The following is a 15,109-nucleotide window of genomic DNA, read 5'->3' on the forward strand; positions in this document are numbered from 1 at the left end:
TTATAATATTTTCAATGTGCATTTTTAGATTTCCTTACAAAGAATTGAATTTGTTTTATATTTTTATGTAAAGAATATTAATGAAAGTTAACCATTAAGATTATTAAAATTAAGAATTTTGATAACACATTCATTTTATTAATTTTTAACAATCTGTATTTATGAATTCTATCTAAATTTATTTTAAAACATTAATTTTTTTATTAATATTTTGTACCAATTTTATAACAGATTAAAACTTAATATAGTATTTATTATACTAACAAAAATTATTTTTTGAGAATAAAAATTTACTAGTCAATATATTGTATTTTATTTAGCTACAATCTTAGAAAGTTTTTATGATTATTATTTTTATGTAAGAAACAAATATCTTAGACTAGTTTGGAATATTTAAGTTCACTTTTGGTTTAAGCAAGCAAATGAATAATAATCTTTCCTAATATTAAACAGTTTCCTCATTAAATAATCTGTAATATATAGGTTTTTATAACAAATTCTGGATTTATTATATACAGTGGTGCCTCATATAACATATGCCTCGAATAACAGATGTTGCTAACAACGGACTTTCTGTTTGGCCTTTACGTGATTCGAACAACGGACTTTCTGTTCAGCAATTACATGAGGCGAACAATGGACTTTCTGCGAACAAGTGCGAATGATGTTTCCACTCTTTTGCCGTTGTCAATGACAATCTGCTATTTTTATATATTAGTACAGTATTATTAGAATATATTATTAGTATATCTGAAATACAGAGCTCTTGCTGAGATTCGGCTTGCTCCCTTGTTTATTATGTACTGTACATCACCTCAGTGCAGAGTATTTACATTTATTCAAGTGTTGTGCAAATCATGGCTTCTAAAAAAACAGAAAGGTGATTTCAATTGATACAAAGCAAGAAATCATCAGAAGGAGTGAAAGTTGACAAAAACTTCCTTGTCAAATGGGGAGAGGTTCAGGAGTTTACCAACACTCATTATCCAAACAGAGCTGAGGCCAACAGGATCAATGATCTCTACAATGACACCCTTGCCCATCATTTTTGACAGGTGTTGAAGAAGAGAGAGAAACAGACCACCTTGGACATGTTTTTCAAGAAGCAAGCTGCCAAAAAACAAAGGATGGAACAAGAAGAGTTGACCCTGCAAGCTTTGGTAGCCTCTCCTGAATCTGAATCTAATTAAAAAACAATAAAAAGAGACCTGCTGCAATGTGTAAAAAGTCTGTATCTGTATGAATGTGTAAAGAAAGTGTTCCTTCACCTCCTCCTCACAACATCTGACTACCTGGCATAATTGGTGACTGCTCCATTTTCATTTTTTTATGGAACAGTACAGTTATTTTATGCTGCAGAATGAATTATGTTTTAACATGTATTTCTATGGAAAACTGTGTTTTGTATAACAGACTTTTCACTTAACGGACATGCACCTGGAACAGATTAAGTACATTATACAAGGCACCACTGTAAAAATTAACAGTAAATTTAGTATTTTATTTCACTTAAAAAATTATTTGGGTTTTCATTAATTGATTAATGTAAATTTATCAATGAAAAGATGAGTTTTTTTTTTTTTAATGAAATGAAATATTGACTGATTTGATATAAACAAAAAAGATTTTGTAACTTATTACATATAATCATAGAATTTCTGTGTTTTTATCTATTGTGTTTGAAGACTTGAAAATTATTTCAACATGTTCAAAACCAAGCATTTTTATTATTAATCTTATGAAAAAATCTTTTAATATTAAAACAAATAATTTGTTTAATATCAGTAAATTTGTTCAGAAATCAGGTTTTACCAATAAATTTCTAAATTATTTTATATAATTTGTTTTCACTCTTATTCTAAAGTTAAAAATTTCTCCTTTGAAATAAAATTAGAAAATTTAAATTTTCTAAAAATATTTTAGTCTAAAAGATTTTTTTGTCTACAAAATGCAAAATATTAATAAATGATGCTTCTACATTTCTACATACAAAATTATGGCATTACGTTTTAATTTGCATAGTATTTAATTGCTCTGTATATAATTATTATTATTTTAGTTTTAAATACATTGTGATAAAAAGTTTAAAGTTTTCTTACATTATTGGTGTATAATATAATGGAATATTTTAAACTTTACAAATAATTAAAAATCATTTAATCTATATTTATCATTTTCACAGATATGAAAATAAGTATATTCTGATATTGTTATAAATAAACTTGTATGTTTTACAAACTTCATAAATTTAACTTTAAATATTTGATCCATACATAAACTTTTTTCTACTCAGGAAATGAAAAATTATTAGATCGATGGAAATTGTTTAAAGATTTAAGTATTAAAGAATATAAAACTGTTTATGAGGTGAGATATTTATCTATATATGCATATGATATTTCTTAAATTATTCCTCATTGTGATAAACTTTAAACTTTAACTGGAAACTAAACAAATACCATTTATTTAAAAATGTTTTAAAAGTTTTTCAAGCAAAATTTACTAATATAGTAATAGTTTTTTTAATAGAAACAAATGTTTTTAACTGAGTAGATAATTAACTTCAGGTTTTGGAATGAGATTTTTAAGTAAGTAAACAATATAGAATCCATAAATTATAAAAAAANACTAATAAATAATAAATTTCTGTAATGTAAGAAACTTATTATTTATTTATATAAAATGTTTGGATAAATGAATTTATAAATGTACTTAGTCTGTGCAGAATATTTGTGTATTCCTGATATCTCAGATGCATTAATTAAATCTTTATCACTTTATAACTAAAGAATATGCCATAGAATAATTTACAAATGTATTTCTATTGTGTCTTAAAGGTCCTTTTTAAAAACATAATATAATGGTTTTATATACATTAATAAGTGCTAAACTTTATATAATTTTTTTCTTCTTAGTGTTGCCAGTTGGATATAAGTATTATAGATCATATGAATTTTTAATAATGTAAACAGGAAAGTATAGTACTGTAAAGTACTATATTATTTTTCCGACTTTCCAACGATTATCGACACTACTGTGTGCCGGAAATAGCCGTTCCCTAACGGGTACTTTACACGGATTCGCGTTAGTGTGCCAGGCCTGGACTTTAAGCGTGCACCGAATTAAATAATGACAAAGTTTGTCAATAACAAAATCAAATATTTAATTAAACTTCTAGTAATAAACTATATACAGTATTTAGTAAAAATCAAACAATAATTTATTCAATGAAATTCAACAAGAATCAATCCGACAAACTCAAATCAATCTATTTCTAACTTAATTCTATTCCCCTTTGGAATTCGACAAAATCAAAGAATTAACTTATAAACAATAATTCTTATAAATTAAAGATCCTAATCGTCACCTCAATATACTAGGAACCTATTTCCTCAAACTCTCAAGACTTTCTATAATCGTCGATCCACAAATCGAATAACTTCAAAATCCTATCGGACACCTCTCTCGTTCACTGCTACGAAGCTCACCAAAGCTCGTTGCTATCAGGAATTCACCTCGTTCGTTTTCACTTGAGTTAGAGGCTTTATAGTGTGAGGTGACGTCACAATTCTGAATGAGCTCACTCTCCTCATTTACATACTTATCTGTAACATTAAATTTTTCTTGTTTATCTGGCAGATTATTTTCCGACAATACTTCGCTAACCTTTTACATTATTCTTTTTAACAATTATCGGGATGCTTTATTCTTTTAAGGTTTAGCGATTCCTAACTGGGTTGTGGGGTCTTCCCCCCCTTTTTCTCGGTGCGGACTTACTTTTTTCCGCTTGGGAAGCGCAAGTGTGCGCGAGTTTTCTACGGCGCTTTTCTTTCGTTGGTGAGTTGGTTTTTCTTCTATTTTTAAGTTACTAAGGTGAATGGTGAGGAAACTTCGTCCTAACAAAACATAAGCCCCAAACAAAAATAGAATAATAAGCAAAATAAAAGTAAATAAAAATAACGTTCGGACTTGGTTCCTTACAGTACATATGTTTACCATATACCTTAGTTCTGATGTTATTTTTCTGTTCAATTGATTATATCTAGAAAATGTAATAATTTATGATTCACTTGGTCTGCTTGTAAAGAGCCAAAATTTATCTTTTATGTTATCTACAAAACTATCAATGTTTGGTTTCTTACATATATAAAAATATTATTGACATCATTTTTATGTCATTTTTAAATAAAAATAGAACATGTTCTTCAACCTTCCTACATTAGTAGTTTACTAATATTTCTCTGTTTTATATATATAATTGTTGCATAGAAAAAAAAATGTATGTTTTTTACAAGTATCTAATATATCTCTAGGATGTTTGTATATACTGTATCTTGTGTACAAAAAACTAAATTTTTGATGTTGCAGAAATAAGTTTTCAATTTAGCTGAAAAATATAGTTTTTGTATTAAAAATAATAATAAACTCTGCTTTAGAGCAATATTTTATTTAAATTCCTAGCTACATCCACAAGATTAGATTAAAGATTAAAGATCCACAAGATTATATTTTGCCATTCTGTATGATAAGAATTTTTTTTATAAATGTTTTTCTGACTGAAAATTTAATGAGATGTGTTTCTGTACTTAAATTCAATTCAATTCAATTCTAGTTTATTAGCATATTTATCATTTTCACAGATATGAAAATAAGTATATTCTGATATTGTTATAAATAAACTTGTATGTTTTACAAACTTCATAAATTTAACTTTAAATATTTGATCCATACATAAACTTTTTTCTACTCAGGAAATGAAAAATTATTAGATCGATGGAAATTGTTTAAAGATTTAAGTATTAAAGAATATAAAACTGTTTATGAGGTGAGATATTTATCTATATATGCATATGATATTTCTTAAATTATTCCTCATTGTGATAAACTTTAAACTTTAACTGGAAACTAAACAAATACCATTTATTTAAAAATGTTTTAAAAGTTTTTCAAGCAAAATTTACTAATATAGTAATAGTTTTTTTAATAGAAACAAATGTTTTTAACTGAGTAGATAATTAACTTCAGGTTTTGGAATGAGATTTTTAAGTAAGTAAACAATATAGAATCCATAAATTATAAAAAAANAATTATAAAATTATTACAAAATTATAAAAATTTCCAACAATAAAATAAAATAGAACTTACAGTTTTTTGATTCATAAATACATTTTTAAATACATCAGTATTTAAGACTATAAATAGCATAAATCCAATCATATTCCTGTATACAATAACAATAAAAATAAGTTATATTGATAAAAATTGGTTTAAACACTTTTTAAAATTTACATTATTGTTCTCCCACTATCACTTGAACATTGTCTTATCCTGAGGTTATTTCTCTTTTTTATACCTCCACCCCTCACTCCCTCTGTTGATTATTCTGTTCCATGATTGGTGTATTTCCCTTCCTGTATTGTTGTTTATTTTATTTTTTTGTCTTACTCTGTGGATGTGTTCATATAATTGCCTTTAAAAATTATTTCTTTCTTTTTTCTTTATTTTTATAGTGCTTGTATCTATTTAGCATCTTGTCGTGTTACAATGTTCTGCTACCACTGAATTTGCATAATTACTTTTGATGGCGTGAATATGTTCTTTTATGCATATTTTTAATTTACTTTTTGTTTCCCCAATATATGTTTTCTTTTGTTCACAACTGCAATCAAATGAAAATACTACACCTTTTTCTTCTGTTATCTCATATTTTTTATCATTTCTATAATAAAGATATTTTTTAGTTGAGTTTATTTTTTCTGGTATTAAATTTATTTTACTTTCTATTACTTTTTAATTCTCTCAAATAACTTTAAAGGCAATTATATGAACTCATCCATGTAGTAAGACAAAAATATAGAATGAACAACAATATAGGAAGGGAAATACACCAATCATGGAACGGAATCATCGACAGAGGGAATGAGGAGTGGAGGTATAAAAAGAGAAATAACCTCAGGAAAAGACATGATGCTTTTAAAGTTGATACAACTATTTTATTCGTGTTTATTGTAAAAATATGTGAAAAGTATTAAATTTGAATGTTATTACTAACTTTCTTTTCAGAAATTAGGAATTCATTTTGATGAATATCATAGTGAATCAATGTACAGTACCAGAGCAAAGCAAATTGTTAAATATTTGAAAAACAAATTTAAATTAGAAGAATCTAGGTAAGTATAAAATAGATAGAATAAATAATATAAGAATATTCTCTATGATGCATCACAAAATATAATTTATTAATAAGATTTGTAATCTGAAATATTAATTGTGCCACAATGAAAAAATATCCTCTTACATCAAAAACAAAAATTTAAATAGTTTACAAAAAGTTTTTTTTCCTTTTCATTTATCAAATATTATATTTGTTAAAATCGTTAGTTGCTATTCAGATAAATAGGATATCAGATTAAATTAATCATATGGTTTATATAAGTTGAAATGTTATTGTGGGTAATGAAGTCAGTTGTGAAAGGAAATATTGAAATCTTTTCAAAAAGAAAGTTAATGAAATGGCAGTTTTACAATTCAATTTAAAATGATCATACATTTTCAATAAATAATTTCATTTTTAATTATAATTAAAAAATAAAGCTGTTATAATTAAATAATTTAAGTAATAAATTAGTTTTTTATTTAAATTACTTAATTAAAATTTATTATATGTAATAAATCAGCTTTTGTCAGCTTATTGAGCTTGACTTAAGTATAAAGATTTTGTCTATTTTGATTCTTTTAAAATAATTTCAGAAAAACTAGAATAAAAATGAAATTATTATTTTTTACATTTAAACAGTTATAGTGATTATACATAGAGATCAGTTTTATGTATTTAATTAAGTAATAGTGTTCAGGTGAGTGGTAAATATTTAAATTAATAGTTTTATTTGAATAAGTATTTTCTCTGGTTATTATTAAGGGCAATTATTATTTTCTTTTCATCTATCTATTTAATACCCTTTATTAATAAAGTATTTATTTATGTATGAAAGCTTGATTTTTAAAGCAAATTATTAGCTACTTGAAATGACAACTGGTAGGTTATGTTTCTTTATAATGACTGTTACAGTCATTATAAAGAAACATATACCAGTATGTAAAAAATACATCATCTGTATATTTTAGATTTTTAATCTAGCATTTTTTATTGAAGTTTGTTAAATAAATACAGTATGGAGTTACTGTAATTTACAATATTTATTAATTTTACATTGTTTTCATAAGTTTTCAAAAATCCTTGAGTAGTAGTAGTGTCTGCTGTTTGATGGCAGATATTATTCAAATTAAAATTGACTTTACTTATTTATTGAAATAAAATATCTCTCTGTTATATTGACAGATGGTTATAATTTATGTTGACTTGTGTTCTTGGACTGCACATGTAAATCAAGATTAATTATTTCACAATAATACAGGGTGTTTTTTTAAACTGATGGTACTTAGAGACATCTGTAGAGCAATCTAACAGCCGGACTATCGCCAAATTTGGGAGTGACTAAGGACGACATGGGAAAGAGATTCCACGAAGAAAAAAAAAGTAGTACCTAAATTTGCCAGTAGGGGTGGATTTATCGCTGTTGTAGCAAAACAGCTAAGAATTTGCATAACGTGCTGGTAACATCTCAAAATCCAAATTCACAAAAAAAAATTGTATATTTATCAAACACGGTTTCAAAAACAACATAGAAATTTTTAATTTTCAACTGAAACAAATAATTTATTTTCTTATTAAAAGTGGAAGAATTGCTTTAAGAAACAGCAATCATGATGAGATTTGCTCGATTATGATTAATTGCCCCATCACTATATAGCATATTATAAATAAGTACAGTAGAGCGTCGATTATCTGAAAGTCAATCATCCGAAACGTCAATCATCTGAAAGAATTCCAGTCGGCAAATTTAAATTTTTGCCAGTGCTGTGGCACTGCAATCTTTGGCTATGTCTTGGGCTACTCAAACATTTTACGTTTTTGATACTAAATTAACTTCTGAAGTATAATTTTTATTGTTTTTATATTTTTCAATATATTTATTTTATTCGTACAAAATAAAAAAATAATTTTTAACGATACAATAGTCTTCGTTAGGCTTAACATCGACGAAAATTCAACGCGAAGCGACACGCAACGGAGAAAAATGTCAAGATGAGATAAATTAATATATTTTTTCATACATACTCAGTTATCCGAAACATCGATCTTTCAAACAACCCCAGTCCCCAATTGATTCGGATAATCAACGCTCTACTGTACAAAATTGTATCTAAGGGNGTTTTTTGATTCATAAATACATTTTTAAATACATCAGTATTTAAGACTATAAATAGCATAAATCCAATCATATTCCTGTATACAATAACAATAAAAATAAGTTATATTGATAAAAATTGGTTTAAACACTTTTTAAAATTTACATTATTGTTCTCCCACTATCACTTGAACATTGTCTTATCCTGAGGTTATTTCTCTTTTTTATACCTCCACCCCTCACTCCCTCTGTTGATTATTCTGTTCCATGATTGGTGTATTTCCCTTCCTGTATTGTTGTTTATTTTATTTTTTTGTCTTACTCTGTGGATGTGTTCATATAATTGCCTTTAAAAATTATTTCTTTCTTTTTTCTTTATTTTTATAGTGCTTGTATCTATTTCGCATCTTGTCGTGTTACAATGTTCTGCTACCACTGAATTTGCATAATTACTTTTGATGGCGTGAATATGTTCTTTTATGCATATTTTTAATTTACTTTTTGTTTCCCCAATATATGTTTTCTTTTGTTCACAACTGCAATCAAATGAAAATACTACACCTTTTTCTTCTGTTATCTCATATTTTTTATCATTTCTATAATAAAGATATTTTTTAGTTGAGTTTATTTTTTCTGGTATTAAATTTATTTTACTTTCTATTACTTTTTAATTCTCTCAAATAACTTTAAAGGCAATTATATGAACTCATCCATGTAGTAAGACAAAAATATAGAATGAACAACAATATAGGAAGGGAAATACACCAATCATGGAACGGAATCATCGACAGAGGGAATGAGGAGTGGAGGTATAAAAAGAGAAATAACCTCAGGAAAAGACATGATGCTTTTAAAGTTGATACAACTATTTTATTCGTGTTTATTGTAAAAATATGTGAAAAGTATTAAATTTGAATGTTATTACTAACTTTCTTTTCAGAAATTAGGAATTCATTTTGATGAATATCATAGTGAATCAATGTACAGTACCAGAGCAAAGCAAATTGTTAAATATTTGAAAAACAAATTTAAATTAGAAGAATCTAGGTAAGTATAAAATAGATAGAATAAATAATATAAGAATATTCTCTATGATGCATCACAAAATATAATTTATTAATGAGATTTGTAATCTGAAATATTAATTGTGCCACAATGAAAAAATATCCTCTTACATCAAAAACAAAAATTTAAATAGTTTACAAAAAGTTTTTTTTCCTTTTCATTTATCAAATATTATATTTGTTAAAATCGTTAGTTGCTATTCAGATAAATAGGATATCAGATTAAATTAATCATATGGTTTATATAAGTTGAAATGTTATTGTGGGTAATGAAGTCAGTTGTGAAAGGAAATATTGAAATCTTTTCAAAAAGAAAGTTAATGAAATGGCAGTTTTACAATTCAATTTAAAATGATCATACATTTTCAATAAATAATTTCATTTTTAATTATAATTAAAAAATAAAGCTGTTATAATTAAATAATTTAAGTAATAAATTAGTTTTTTATTTAAATTACTTAATTAAAATTTATTATATGTAATAAATCAGCTTTTGTCAGCTTATTGAGCTTGACTTAAGTATAAAGATTTTGTCTATTTTGATTCTTTTAAAATAATTTCAGAAAAACTAGAATAAAAATGAAATTATTATTTTTTACATTTAAACAGTTATAGTGATTATACATAGAGATCAGTTTTATGTATTTAATTAAGTAATAGTGTTCAGGTGAGTGGTAAATATTTAAATTAATAGTTTTATTTGAATAAGTATTTTCTCTGGTTATTATNGGAATATTGATTTTTCAATATTATATTAGGATGTTTATATTAAATTTTATAATGAAATTGGAAATATATTAATTTTGTCAGTTATTTCTATTTATTCTTGCTTTAGAGAAAATTGTAACAGTATTTCATGATTTTAATATATTTTTCAAATCTATTTTTATCATAAAATAAAGCTTTTTTTCAATTTTATAGCATTTATTTGTGAAGATATTAAATTCAGGAATATTTGAATATATTTGTTTTTAAATATGTATTAATAAATCATTTTAAAATTAGTTTTTGAATAATACAATACAAAATTATATTATTTGTGTCTTATAAAAATACAGGGTAAATCAAAAGTTGTTTAACATCTTTATAAAATTGAACTGAGTTGGACAGGGGAAATTTTGGAATGATAGAAGCACATAACAACATAACATCAACCCAATTCTATTAGATATGCCAAACAAACAACTGGGTTATTTATAGTGCTGTAACAAAGTAATGTAACAATTAGAAATAGAGTAATTTGTCTATAATTAAGCGGTTAGACTGCCATTTAATGACAAATTTAATTTTTAATTTAAATTTAGAATTTTCTGGAAGAAAAGATTGGTTCAGAGTGGGGACTTGAACCCACAATTCCTGTTTACCATGCAGAAGCATTGCCAATTACAATATCCAGACTTCTGTCTGATCTTTGCTTCCAGAAGTATTAATTACTTGACTAATTACAGCCTGATAAATAATCTGATAGTTTGTTTGACATACCTGATAGAAACATGTTATTTTAAGGGGCAATCATTTTTGTGTATGTCAATTCTGTGTTTCTAATTTAAAATTTTGATGGTATATTCAAGAATAATATCAAATATGCATTTATTTTTGAAAACAATGATATCTTGGCTTTGTCATGTTTTTATTTAGACTATACTAATAATTCAGAAACCAAAAAATAGAATAATTGATTATTTCATATAAAATTTTTATAGATTTGTAATTTAATCATATTGTTAAAAATTACTGATTATTAGATATATGTGTATATAGTGAAGGATTAGTTCAACTTAAAGTTCCTGTTAATGCTGATCGTGAGCTAACAGTTACATTAGAGAAGACTGATGGTTCGACATTGTATATTAGTAGGTATGTTAACATTTTTAGTTATTTAGCAAATTTATTTTAATTTTGGTTACTGTAATTATCATTTTTTTGTTGTAGAGACATAGCTGCAGTGCTAGATCGTAAAGAGAAGTATAATTTTGATAAAGCATATTATATATTCTTTTAATATGTTTATGTTGTTTCTTATTGAATTATAATCCTGAGGATAACTTATGATATAAATCAAAAATGTTTGTTTTTCAGTAAAACGTAGCTAGATTTATAAAGGTGTTTGGTTTTTATATTAAATAGACGATAGAATAAGCATATTAAAAAGATAAAGTTATATTAATGTTGGATGGTTTGTAAACAAATCTTAAGAACAAAATCCAGATGAAAATGAGTCTACTAGAGTCAAGCCAGTTTTAATCAATAAATATATCTAAGGACAAAGAAAAAATGTTTCAAAATTATCTTTTCTTCATCTTTAGTTTTAGAATAGAACACTTGAGTAATCATAGCAATATAACAAAAGAAAAATTGTTATCTTTAAACAACATAAATAAGACATTTTTACAAATTCAAAAACTATTACATTGTCTGATTTGTTATTATTACAAAAAAAATAAATGCTTGTTTACTGGAATTGATAAATACGAGGGCTATTTTTTAAATAAGATCTGTTTGTGAATGAGAGTGAGAATGATACGCGATTGCAGCAGTGTGCATGAGCATCTGCTTTCAGCATGCTTTGCGTGTGTTTAGATGCCATTTGCAGCCATATTGGCTGTCTGTGTGCTGAACTGTAGAAGTTTATAATGTTTAAGAAAACTGAGTCGCCTGCCGACTGTAAGATATGATCTGTTGTTTGATTTTAGCATGAAAGATCATGGTAACTGTCTTTTGGGACAGGAAAGGGACTTTGTTAGTGGATTTTATGCCAAGAGGCACAACAATCAATACTGATGCTTATTGTGTGACCTTAGAAAACTCCACCGTGCCATACAAGACAAGCGATATGGCCTAATGTCTTCCAGCGGCAAATTTCTTTGAAGTCGGAATTTTAAAATTTTTGAGTGGTATGACAAACGTTTGAACAAAAATGTAAATTATGTAGAAAAGTAGATAAAAGTATGTAGAATATGGAAAAAAATATATTTTAATATTTACAGTATTTTTCTTCTTATTAAAAAACAGACCTTATTTAAAAAATAGCCCTTGTAATATTGATTGAAACTTTTTAGTTTTCCAATAAAAGAAGGATAAGACTATTACTTATTTTCTTATATTATAGTTTTTCTTTATGCTTGGAATATTGATTTTTCAATATTATATTAGGATGTTTATATTAAATTTTATAATGAAATTGGAAATATATTAATTTTGTCAGTTATTTCTATTTATTCTTGCTTTAGAGAAAATTGTAACAGTATTTCATGATTTTAATATATTTTTCAAATCTATTTTTATCATAAAATAAAGCTTTTTTTCAATTTTATAGCATTTATTTGTGAAGATATTAAATTCAGGAATATTTGAATATATTTGTTTTTAAATATGTATTAATAAATCATTTTAAAATTAGTTTTTGAATAATACAATACAAAATTATATTATTTGTGTCTTATAAAAATACAGGGTAAATCAAAAGTTGTTTAACATCTTTATAAAATTGAACTGAGTTGGACAGGGGAAATTTTGGAATGATAGAAGCACATAACAACATAACATCAACCCAATTCTATTAGATATGCCAAACAAACAACTGGGTTATTTATAGTGCTGTAACAAAGTAATGTAACAATTAGAAATAGAGTAATTTGTCTATAATTAAGCGGTTAGACTGCCATTTAATGACAAATTTAATTTTTAATTTAAATTTAGAATTTTCTGGAAGAAAAGATTGGTTCAGAGTGGGGACTTGAACCCACAATTCCTGTTTACCATGCAGAAGCATTGCCAATTACAATATCCAGACTTCTGTCTGATCTTTGCTTCCAGAAGTATTAATTACTTGACTAATTACAGCCTGATAAATAATCTGATAGTTTGTTTGACATACCTGATAGAAACATGTTATTTTAAGGGGCAATCATTTTTGTGTATGTCAATTCTGTGTTTCTAATTTAAAATTTTGATGGTATATTCAAGAATAATATCAAATATGCATTTATTTTTGAAAACAATGATATCTTGGCTTTGTCATGTTTTTATTTAGACTATACTAATAATTCAGAAACCAAAAAATAGAATAATTGATTATTTCATATAAAATTTTTATAGATTTGTAATTTAATCATATTGTTAAAAATTACTGATTATTAGATATATGTGTATATAGTGAAGGATTAGTTCAACTTAAAGTTCCTGTTAATGCTGATCGTGAGCTAACAGTTACATTAGAGAAGACTGATGGTTCGACATTGTATATTAGTAGGTATGTTAACATTTTTAGTTATTTAGCAAATTTATTTTAATTTTGGTTACTGTAATTATCATTTTTTTGTTGTAGAGACATAGCTGCAGTGCTAGATCGTAAAGAGAAGTATAATTTTGATAAACCATATTATGTTGTCAGTACAGGTTTATTAATATAATGAACCTTATTATTATTATTTTTTTAATATTTAAAATATTTTTTAAAGGTTGATAATAACCAAAGTGATCATTTTCTTTCCCTTGTTGCCATTTTGAAAATATTGGGATATGATTGGTATAGGTACTATTTTATTGTATTTCCTAATTTTTGATTTTTAAACTTAATGGTTATTAAATTAATAAATAATTTTAGTTCAGTTCATCATATAAAATTTGGCCAAATTGAAGGAATGAGCACAAGAAAAGGAAAGTTAGTGCATCTGAAAGATTTATTAGAAGAAGCTAAAAGTAAAGCTTTTATTTCAATGTTAAATTCATCAAGTAAGGAATCATTTTCAAAATCTATAATAATTTATTGTATTTACTTGCATGTAAGATACTTTTAGATACATTGCTGTCCTCATTAAAGTTTTCAGAATTCCCCTTATGTCTTGATATATAGATTTCCAACACTTCACAGTAACCTTCTCCTCCATAACATATCTTACAAATGCTATGGAAGATATTCCTTTTTGATAGTTTATAGAAACTGCTCTTTAATTCTATTCTACAAAGATCTTGCCACGGCAACAACATATTCATGTTCTTGCTTGTCTCTATCAACCTTGAGGGGTATCTTATATACACTTAATATTTTCATACAGTCTGATTGATATTTATCATTTCTCAGACTTTTCTATACAATTGAGGTTTCTTGTTTAAAACATGCCTATATCAGTGAACAATGCAATCTTCCCATATATATTATATATATATGTATATTATAGTTCACAATCTTGTATTTCTCATGGTTTATGTTATTCATGTTAAAAATTTTTAAAAATTGGAAATTTTTGGTAATGTTAAGATAGCAATTTAGTTAACATTGTTCAAAACTAAAGATTCAAATATAATTCATATACTTTTATTTTCAGCGACNATTTTTTGGTAGAATTCTTGCATAGATTTGATGGCTGACAAGGTGGAAATACCAGTCTGTTCTCTAAGTTTGGAGCAACCCTTGCACAAACTAATTATATGATATACAGAAATTTGGTCATTACACAGCCTACATTGTTTATTCCTGATATCCAAATAATTCCCTTCAACTATAATATAAAAACTGTTTAGTCTGATCTGCATATAAAATCTTTTCATTCCAAATGGTATTTTATAATGAATATAATTATTTGCTGGAGGGAAATTTAAATTAACTATATACCATGGGTGAAATTTTGACTCCTGTAAATTTTTCATCTCATGATTAATTGAATTATTATACATATTCTCCATCAATAAAGAAGTTCCGTAATTCCAGTCTGTTTCAGTACTGTTAAATAGTAAATGAGACAAACCATAACTTGCCAATTTGATCCTAAGTTTGTTATACCAATTGTTTTGATA

General features: G+C 25.6%; 1 protein-coding gene across 1 annotated transcript in view; it reads left to right on the forward strand.

The window, feature by feature from the left end:
• LOC111624028 (probable arginine--tRNA ligase, mitochondrial) overlaps positions 1-15,109 on the forward strand; it is a 35,769-nt gene that overhangs the window by 13,042 nt on the left and 7,618 nt on the right. The window contains exons 6-14 of the mRNA XM_023366796.1: positions 2,294-2,367; positions 6,064-6,170; positions 11,075-11,170; positions 11,246-11,294; positions 13,013-13,034; positions 13,454-13,565; positions 13,641-13,701; positions 13,774-13,847; positions 13,920-14,047. Of these exons, the coding sequence (XP_023222564.1) occupies positions 2,294-2,367; positions 6,064-6,170; positions 11,075-11,170; positions 11,246-11,294; positions 13,013-13,034; positions 13,454-13,565; positions 13,641-13,701; positions 13,774-13,847; positions 13,920-14,047 (723 nt within the window). The remainder of the gene's footprint in view (positions 1-2,293; positions 2,368-6,063; positions 6,171-11,074; positions 11,171-11,245; positions 11,295-13,012; positions 13,035-13,453; positions 13,566-13,640; positions 13,702-13,773; positions 13,848-13,919; positions 14,048-15,109) is intronic.

Source organism: Centruroides sculpturatus, unplaced genomic scaffold, assembly GCF_000671375.1.
Source record: "Centruroides sculpturatus isolate CEXI.00-Female unplaced genomic scaffold, Cexi_2.0 scaffold192, whole genome shotgun sequence".
Taxonomy (NCBI): domain Eukaryota; kingdom Metazoa; phylum Arthropoda; class Arachnida; order Scorpiones; family Buthidae; genus Centruroides; species Centruroides sculpturatus.